Here is a 10,157-nt window from a genome sequence, read left to right as displayed (position 1 = left end):
ATTCCCCTTCACCTCCAGCCGGTCCGTTGCTGGCAGGGTTGGGGTAAGCAGCAGGGGGTCCCAGCCTCCAGGACTGGCTGGGACCCAGGAGGGCAGAGCTGGGGGACTGCCCGGCAGAGGGCTGAGGAGCCGGGCCAGGGTAGCCCCAGAGGAAGCAGAGCCCCAGAGAGCGGGATGCGGGCCCCGCATGGCAGCGCCCCATCTCTATGGCCCCGCTGCTGCTTCTGGCCACCCTGCCGCCATCCCTGGGTGGCACGTACTTGGTTTGCTGGTGCCTAGAGCCGGCCCTGATCCCCAGCCTGGAGAGCGGGGCTGGATCCATGATTTCACCCAGAAATTGGGGGTGCCCAGTTTACAGGGGCTGTTGAAAATGGCACAAACCATAGTCAGAAGCCCACGGAATGATGGGAGAGAAAAATCTTCATCATGTGACAGTGAGCCCACACCCATGATGCACTGCAATCCATTCCCTATTCCCACAGTTCCTAGCAGCAGCAGGGGGTGAGTTGCACAATGGGATAGCTACCCATGGTGCACTGCTCTCTCTGTCAATGCTAGAGAACCAGCTGTGGACCTGCTCTGCCGACACAGGGAGCGGCGTGTGAACGTACACAAGCGATGCAATTATTGCGGTTTATAATCATCAGCTGTAACTTGCTTCAACTTAACTCTGTAGTGTAGACGCAGCCTTAGGGAAAGCAGATTCAACAGGAAGGTTTGGGCCTCTCTGGTGCTGTAATTTACCATTTCCATTGTAGCCTGCAGGGAACAAGACACTGGCCATGTCTCTCTCGAGGTGGTGGCGCCTACAAACAAAATCGTTCCATCCCCCTCTATTGTGCATCTCCCTTCAGGGCTGCTGCAGCCCCAGCTCTCAGGCTGAGACACCCCAGAAGATGCATCTTCTCTCCTTGCCCAGTTCCTCCCTTTTAACTAGAGCTGTTTCTCAGTCTCTGGTCTCTGAAACCAGCCTCTCCCTCCTCCTGCAGCTGTGACTCCTCCCCCCTCAGATGTTCCCAGGAGCTTTGTTCCTATTGGCAGAGTCTGAACATGCCTTGTACTGATTCCATTTGCCCAGAACATTCTGCAGTAGCCACAGCTCCAATGGAGAGAAACCCATTGACTGCCCCGGCCTGTGGGTCACACCCCAAGAGATGAAGGGGGCTGTGAATCTCCTACCCACCAGACAGCCCGGCCTAGCTAGAGGTCTCCCCGGTAGTTTGTACTCACTGGATGAAATTTGCATGGAACTGCCTGGCCTAGGGGGTTCTCCTGAGTCCAGGTTCTGGTAACTGTCCTCTGGGCCCACCTTCCTACCCTCAATCAGCCATCACGTGTCCATGTGCTGAGCTGAGTGCAGGGTCTCTCCGGGTGTAAAGGGGGCACCTGTCTCTGAGGGGACATCGCCATGTACCGAGCGCCTGCCCCGGGGGATTCCTATTTAAATACAAACTCCTGGTTCTGGGAGCCCCAGTCTCTCCCTAGACACAGAACTGCCCGGTCCTGCCCTCTGGGGAATTTCCCTCATTACATGGAAATGAGAATGGAATCTCTGTTGCTTTTTCTTTCCCTGTTCTCCATCTTCACCGGTAAGTGTCTATGGGGCAGGGGGGACTCAGAGACAGATCCGTAGATTTCTTTGGTTGCTAATTCTCTCTTTGCTCTGCTTTGTTTTTCCCAGGTGCAGCCAGTCCAGTCCAGCCCGGGACCAGCAAAGTTCTGGGCAAACAGATCACACTGATCTGCGCTGTCTCCGGGTTCTCCATCACGACTCCGCAGTACGAGCTGGACAGGATCCGGCAGCCCGCTGGGAAAGGGCTGGAGTAGGTGGCTTATGTAGTTGCAGATAGTGGTGTGAGCACAGGCTATGCCCTGTCTTTCCAACGCTAAACCACCATCTCTGGAGACACTTCCAAGAACCAGTTCCCCCCCGGCTCAATTCACTGACATCTGAAGACACCACCACCTCTTCCTGAGCCAGGCAGACATGAACAGTGACACAGAGGAAAGTAGGGACTGGTACAAAGGGGAAGTGGCTGATAAACTGCAAAGTGAGGCCAGAGTGACAAGGGTAATATGTCTACCTACATGCCTCCAGCATCCATCCAGGACACACCACACGATCCATTGTCTACAGCCAAGCTCTAAGATATAACCGCATTTGCTCCAATCCCTCAGATAGAGACAAGCACCTACAAGATCTCTATCAAGCATTCTTAAAACTACAATACCCACCTGCTGAAGTGAAAAAACAGATTGACAGAGCCAGACGAGTACCCAGAAGTCACCTCCTACAAGACAGGGCCAACAAAGAAAATAACAGAACACCACTAGCTGTCACCTTCAGCCCCCAACTAAAACCTCTCCAGCGCATCATCAGAGATCTACAACCTATCCTGAAAGATGATCCTTTACTCTCACAGATCTTGGGAGACAGACCTGTCCTCGCTTACAGACAACCCCCCAACCTAAAGCAAATACTCACCAGCAACCACACATCACTGAACAAAAACACTGACCCAGGAACCTATCCTTGTAACAAAGCCCGATGCCAACTCTGTCCACATATCTATTCAAGTGACACCATCATAGGGCCTAATCACATCAGCCATACCATCGGTGGCTCGTTCACCTGCACATCTACCAATGTGATATATGCCATCATGTGCCAGCAATGCCCCTCTGCCATGTACATTGGCCAAACCGGACAGTCTCTACGCAAAAGAATTAATGGACACAAATCTGACATCAGGAATCATAATACTCAAAAACCAGTGGGAGAACACTTTAACCTGTCTGGCCATTCTTTGACAGACCTGCGGGTGGCTATCTTAAAACAGAAAAACTTCAAAAACAGACTCCAACGAGAGACTGCTGAGCTGGAATTGATATGCAAACTAGACACAATCTACTCAGGGCTAAATAGGGATTGGGAGTGGCTGAGCCATTACAAACATTGAATCTATCTCCCCTTGTAAGTATTTTCACACTTGCTTCTTATCAAACTGTCTGTACTGAACCATCTTGATTATCACTTCAAAAGTTTTTTTTCTCTTACTTAATTGGCCTCTCAGAGTTGGTAAGACAACTCCCACCTGTTCATGCTCTCTGTATGTGTGTGTATATATATCTCCTCAATATATGGTTCACTCTTTATGCATCCGAAGAAGTGGGTTGTAGCCCACGAAAGCTTATGCTCTAATAAATTTGTTAGTCTCTAAGGTGCCACAAGTACTCCTGTTATTTTTGCGGATACAGACTAACACGGCTGCTACTTTGAAAAGGGTAATATGAGTCCCCACCCTCTCACTGCCCAGAAACACACAGTGGCTAGAACAGGACAAACATCCCCAGAGCTATTGTTAAAGCTGCCCCCGGAAGCCCCCAGTCTCTCCACACCCAGTTGACCTGTCAGCTGCCCCAGGAATCATGTCCAGCTACTGCCAGAATACAGTGAGTTGTTTGTATTTCAGTGGCTCTAGGAAGAGGCAGGGACCGATTCACTGATGTACAGAGTTAGGCACGGACAGGGGCCGGTGGAGGTGTCCATCTGTTTGCCTGTGAGTGTCTCTGCATGTTTGTGTAGACTAAGAAGGTCTATTTCCAGCACAACCCCCCAACACACACATCCCCCCAATCCTCCTTCCCTCCAGTAGGGGGCAGCAGTCTCCCTCTCTCCCACACACACACACACACACACACACACACACACACACACACACACACACACACACACACACACACACACACACACGGCTTTTCTATATGGAAAGCGCCTAACACGGAGCTGCTGCATTTCTCTCCAGGGCTTGGTCCAGACTCTCCCCCGTGTCCCAGCCATCACAGCCCCTGTGCTGACAAAGCCCAGACCCTGCAGGGTCTCTCCCTGCCCAGTTCCCTCCCACTCGCAGTGCAGGAAAACCCAGGGTCAAATCCACATATTCTTGTGCCTCAGTCTCCCCCCAGAAACCGAACTGCTCGTTTTGACTGGGCGTTTCCCTGCCTGCCTCTCTGTGGCTGTTCCTTTCCCTGGAGCCCCAAACATCCCCCAGGCCTCATCCCACCCTGCCAGGAGCAGCGCACCCACCCACACAAACTAGTAAATAAGAACATAAGAATGGCCATATTGGGTCAGACCAAAGGTCCATCCAGCCCAGTATCCAGTCGTTCCAACAGTGGCCAATGCCAGGTGCCCCAGAGGGAATGAACAGAACAGGGAATCATCCAGTGATCCATCCACTGTCATTCACTCCCTTCCTCTGGCAGTTGGAAGTTTAGGTGCAACCAGAGAATGGAGATGGTCCCTGATCTTTTAGGCTAATAGCCATTGATAGACCTATCCTCCTCTAATTCTTTTTTTAACCTAGTTATACATTTTGCCTTCACAGCGACCTCTGGCAAGGAGTTCCACAGGTTGGCTGTGCATTGTGGGTCTGTTTAAAAAGCACCCAGGCAAAGCATTCCATTTCCCACGGTTCCTCATTCCTGTCACTGCAACCCCAGCCCAGAAACTGCATCTTCTACTCGGGCTCGGTTCCCTCCCCTTTCCCCAAAGCTGTTTGTGAGCCCGTGCTCCTAAAACCGGCCTTTCCTCCTCCGTTAGATACTCCTAGGAGAGTCTCAGCGTCGGGACATCCATTCTCTGTATTGTCGGTGCAGTTTGCAGTATCCAGTGCTGCGATGTTTATTTTACAGACAGGCGGCGGGGGGGGGTGGGTGTCTGACTCTCCCATCCCCCACACTGCGCTCCAGCATCCCAGGAGGTTTATCCCCACTTGGAAATACTCACATGCCAGTCCCTGAGTGGAGGAACTGCTCACAATTCCCTTGTGTCCTGTCCGGTCATTTCCAGGTTTCCTGGGGGGAAGGGGGCGGTGGTAAAGGAACTTTTAAATGTGAGCGGGGGGGAAAGAATCTGAGCCCTCCTTACCCGAACAAACCCTCTGTCATGGCCTTGATTCGAGCTCAAAACAACCCCAACTTTATACTCGTGAACGCACAGTGCCAAGTTACCACAGTGATGGGCGCCAGTCTCAGACCCCGGACAGCTGGAACCCAGGCAGTGATTAGGAGGAGCTCGCTAATGCTCTGCTCATCCCCCGGCCTGTCGCACAGCTAATGAGGGGAGACCGGCCAATGGGCGCTGGAGATCGCTCCTTGTTCCAGCTCCTTTTCAAGAGGGAGGAGGGAGGTTGGGGTGTTTTATGCAAATCTCAGGCCCACGTTCCCCGTTTAAAGAGCAGTTCCTGGGTTCTCACCGGGACCCGCCTGCTCAGGGCCTGACCCGCATCTTCATTGGTTTGCGTTTCACTTGAAGACCACCATGAAATCTTTACTCGTCCTCATGCTGTCACTGGCTGCTGCCCCGGGTGAGTGTCCAGGGGAGATCTGGGAGACAGGATCGACGGCTTGAAGCAGAATTGGGGCCTTAACGCTCTGTTTTCCTTTCCCCAGGTGTCCTCTGCCAGGTGCAGCTGGTCCAGTCTGGCCCGGGGGCGGTGAAGCTCGGAGAGACCCTCACCCTGACCTGCGCTGTCTCGGGTGTTTCCATCACTGACAGCAGCTATGGTTGGCACTGGGTCTGGCAGCCCCCCGGTGAAGGCCTGGAATGGCTCGGGTATATAGGCGCTAGTGGGGGCACAGACTACACCCCGTCTCTCCAGAGCCGCCTGAGCTTCTCCAGAGACACGGCTAAAAACGCGCTCTCCCTGCAGCTGCGCTCACTGGCAGCTGTGGACACCGCCACCCATTACTGCACCAGATACACAGTGACACGAAGCAGAGCGGGACTGGTATGAAAAGGGGAAGAGGCTGATAAAGAGCAAAGTGAGGCCAGAGTGACAAGGGGACTTTGAGCCCCACCCCCCACCCTGCCCAGAAACACACCCTGGCTAGAACAGGACAAACATCCCCAGAGATATTATCCAAACTGCTCCCTGAAGCCCCCAGTCTCTCCACACCCAGCTGACTTGTCAGCTGCCCCAGGAATCGTGTCCAGCTACTGCCAGAATACAGTGAGTTGTTTGTATTTCAGTGTCTCTAGGAAGAGGCAGGGACCAATTCACGGATGTACAGAGTTAGGCGCGGACAGGGACCGGTGGAGGTGTCCATCTGTTTGCCTGTGAGTGTCTCTGCATGTTTGTGTAGTGCGCGCACACACACACACACACACACACACACACACACACACACACACACACAGCTTTTCCACACGGAAAGTACTTAACCATCAGCTGCTGCATTTCTCTCCAGGGCTAGGTCCAGACTCTCCACCGTGTCCCAGGCATCGCAGCCCCTGGTCTGACAAAGCCCAGACCCTGCAGCGTCTCTCTGTGCCCAGTCCCCTCCCACTCTCAGCGCAGCGCAGGGAAGCCCAGGCAGGGGCGGCAGGTTTGTATACACACACACACACACACCCCTGCCTTATAAGCTAATATACAGTAATTCCTCACTTAAAGTCGTCCCGGTTAATGTTTTTTTGTTGTTACGTTGCTGATCAATTAGAGAAGTGGCTCTCAAACTTTTTTTCCCGTGGACCACTTGAAAATTGCTGAGGGTCTTGGTGGACCACTTAATGATCTTTCCAAATGTTGTATGTACCGTTAGTGAACTATTGTAAAGCGCTTTGGATAAAAGTTCTATATAAAAACCCCTAAATAATAATTAACTTTTTTTGTTCTACACATAAAAGCACACAACTCATATTTTAATATCAGTAGTCTTAACCTTTCTAATGTGATGGATGTGGCCTCTCTTCCCTTCCGCAGCAGCCCCCAAGCTGGGACTGAGAAGAAGGGGGGTTCTCTCTCTCTCTCCCCCACCGCAGTAGCCCCTGAGGTCTGGCTGGGAAGGAAGGGGGTCTCTCCTCAGCAGCTGCAGCCCTGAGCCTCTTTCTCTGGCTGCCGTAGCCCTGCACGTCCCAAATTCCTCCCACCCCCTCTTCTCACACCACTGCCCCCTCCTACTACTCCTATTCCCCCCAAGGCCACCACCTCACCTTACATGTGCATCTTCTCCAGGGTCCAGGCACCTAATTAGTGGAGCCACACCTGTGCGGATCCACTAATTAGGTGGGTGGCTCTTCATTGTTTTGTGTGCAGCTGCCCAGGAGTGCACCTTAGAGGGAACCATCCGTGGACCACCTGAATGGAGCTCGCGGACCAGTGGTCATTCAGGGACCACAGTTTGAGAACCTCTGAATTAGAGAACATGGTCGTTGAAAGTTGCTCAATGCTCCCTTATAGTGTTGTTTGGCAGCCGCCTGCTTTGTCCACTGCTTGCAGGAAGAGCAGCAGTTGGAGCTAGCTGGGGGGGGGGGAGGCTTGGATCCAGGGTGGGCTGACAGCCCCCCTATCAGCTCCCCTAAGTTCCCTGTGCAGCTGCCGCCCAGCAGGCTATCAATTACTGGGCAGTTCAGGTGTCCCTCCCCCACACTGCCGTGTGCTGTTCCTGCCCTCTGCCTTGGAGCTGCTCCCCTGAACCTCCTGCTTTTTGTGCAGGGGGAGGGGGAAGAGGGATGCTGTTGTCAGGGTGCCCCCTCCCCGTTGCTGCCTCCTCATCTCCATTGAGGAAAGAGGGGACACGACTGGGCTCAGAATGGAGGGAGCTCTGGCAGCAGCTGCTGACTCAAAGTCTCTCTCTCACACACAGGGTGTGTATCTCTGTCTCTCTGTCCCATGCTGTCTCTCCGCAACCCCCCTCCATTCGTGCTGCCTTGTAGAGTGTGAGGCTGCATTAACAACAACGTGTTAACCCTTGAGGGCTCAGCCGAGTGCTAGTTCATCATTTAGCAGTAAGGCATTCCCTGGGAAATAGCCCACCCTCTTCCACCCGCTGACTCCACCACCTCAACCAAGCTTCACAATCAGCATTGCTGTGTACAGTATTACATTGTTTAAAACAAAATTCCCTGGAACCTAACCCCCCATTTACATTAATTCTTATGGGGAAATTGGATTCACTTAACATCATTTCACTTAAAGTAGCATTTTTCAGGAACAAAACTACAACGTTAAGTGAGGAGTTACTGTATATTTTTTAAAATAATGTAAAACTGTGAGGGCTGTGGAGTGGGCTGGTGATGAGGGGTTTGGGGTGTGAGAGGGGGATCAAGGCTAAGGTAGAGGGTAGGGGTACAAGGGGTGAGGGGGCTTGGGATGAGGAGTTTGGGGTGTGGGAGGGGCTGAGGGCTGGGGTAGAGGGTAGAGGTGCAGGGGGTGAGGGCTCTGGGGTGGGACAGGGCTGGGGATGAGGGGTTTGGGATGTGAGAGGGGCTCAGGTCTGGGGCAGAGGGGGGCTCAGGTCTGGGGCAGAGGGGGCTCAGGTCTGGGGCAGAGGGGGTTAGGGTACAGGCGGTGAGGGCTCTGGGTATGAGGGGTTTGGGTGTGGGAGGGGCTCAGGACTGGGGCAGAGAGTTGGGGTGCAGGGGGTGAGGGCTCTGAGGATGAGGGGTTTGGGGTGTGGGAGGGGCTCAGGGCTGGGGTAGAGGGTTGGGGTGCAGTGGGTGAGGGCTCTGGCTGGGGGTGAGGGCTTTGGGATGGGGCAGGGCTGGGGATGAGGAGTTTGGGGTGCAGACAGGCTGCCCCAGGTCAAGGGCCAGAGAGGAGGATTCCCCTCAGCCCTCTCCCCACAGGCAGCAGTGAGCTCCGGGGGAGGCCCCCTCTCCCCCCTGCACCACACTCACTTCGCACCACTGTCACTGCATGTGCTCCTAGGGCCCCTCTCAGGTACAGGAAGCCCCCTTGTCTCCCCTGCGGTGGGTGCCGGGGGGGGCCCAGCTGCTACCCCTCACTGTAGCCTCACTGGGGGTGGGGGTGGGGCTGCACCTTACCCAGCGTGGGGCAGGAGCGGTGACTGCAGGCGGGTGGGGGAGGCCTGTGCTGGTGGAGGGTCCCATTGGAAAATGAAAGGGTCTGAGGAGGAAGGGCAGGGTAAGGGTCAGTCTGCCCTGGCAAGCCTGGCGGTGGGGCACTAGGACCCCGCGGCGGCAATTGATGCAGGGAGGCAGCATGGACCTGCCTGGGAGAGACAGGGGCGCTCTGCTCCGGGGACCTAGGAAGGCGCACGGGGGCAGCAAGTGTGGGCCGGGGGACACTCGGGGGAGGTGCGGGGGGGTGGCAGGCGGCGCCGGGGGAGAGACCCTGCCCCGAACTTTGGTGGAGCCGGGCCCCTGGGCCCTGAATATTGCTGGAGCCCAGGCACCATGAGCCCATACAACTTGCTGCCTATGCTGGAGACTCTCTCCCCCTCTTCTGCAAAGCCTCCAGGTTCCCCTTCAGCAGTCATCTCATGGATTGGATCCGTCTGGCCCCCGGGAAGGGGCTGGAGTGGCTGGCCAGAGCTGCTGCCCAGGGCAGCGCCTACTACGCTGATTCTGTGCAAGGGCGATTCACCATCTCCAGAGACAACGCCAACAGCCTGGTGCGTTTGCAAATCAGCAGCCTGAGAGCGGAGGACACCGCCCTGTATTACTGTGTCAGAGACACACAGCCAGGGGCCTAGGACAAAAAACAGGCACTGTAGTTTCTTCAAAATCGCACAGGGCATGGTGGAGAGAGGGGACACACACAGGGACACATAGCAGTGCTGCGTGAAACTTAAGGAGCTCAGGCAAGCCTACCACAAGACAAAGGAGGCAAACGGTCACTCCGGGTCAGAGCCCCATACATGCCGCTTCTATGATCAGTTGCATGGCATTCTTTAGGGGGGAGGGATAGCTCAGTGATTTGAACATTGGCCTGCTAAACCCAGCATTGTGAGCTCAATCCTTGAGGGGGCCATTTTGGGATCTGGGGATGGTACTTGGTCCTGCTGTGAAGGCAGGAGACTGGACTCAATGACCTTCCAAGGTCCCTTCCAGTTCTATGAGATAGGTATATCTCCATATTAATTCTAGGGGGGACCCTATCAAGACCCCACCACTGTCTGTGGACACGTGCAAGGGGGGAGTCTCACGCAACATGGAGGAGGATTTTGTGGATGAGGAAGAGGAGGAGGAGAATGCGCAGCAGGCAAGCGGTGAATCCGTTCTCCCCAGCAGCCAGGACCTTTTCATCACCGTGGAGCCAATACCCTCATGAAGCCAGAGACGGCACCTCTGGTGAGTGCACCTTTGTAACTACACTACAGGGTTTAAAAGCAATAGTGTTTAATGTTTG

The 10,157-nt window shown here is 54.4% G+C and overlaps 1 gene segment (V, D, J or C); it reads left to right on the top strand.

Moving 5' to 3' along the window:
• The first annotated feature begins 5,323 nt into the window (after window positions 1–5,323).
• Window positions 5,324–9,501, top strand: LOC135886392 (Ig heavy chain V region 914-like). The segment is given in 4 exon segments: window positions 5,324–5,369; window positions 5,455–5,568; window positions 5,715–5,792; window positions 9,260–9,501. Coding segments are annotated over 4 exon segments (480 nt in total).
• The last annotated feature ends 656 nt before the right edge of the window (window positions 9,502–10,157 follow it).

The sequence above is a fragment of the Emys orbicularis genome, chromosome 12 (genome assembly GCF_028017835.1).
Source record: "Emys orbicularis isolate rEmyOrb1 chromosome 12, rEmyOrb1.hap1, whole genome shotgun sequence".
Lineage (NCBI taxonomy): Eukaryota > Metazoa > Chordata > Testudines > Emydidae > Emys > Emys orbicularis.
The sequence above is the reverse complement of the archived record's forward strand: the minus strand, read 5'-3'. Positions and strand labels throughout refer to the sequence as shown.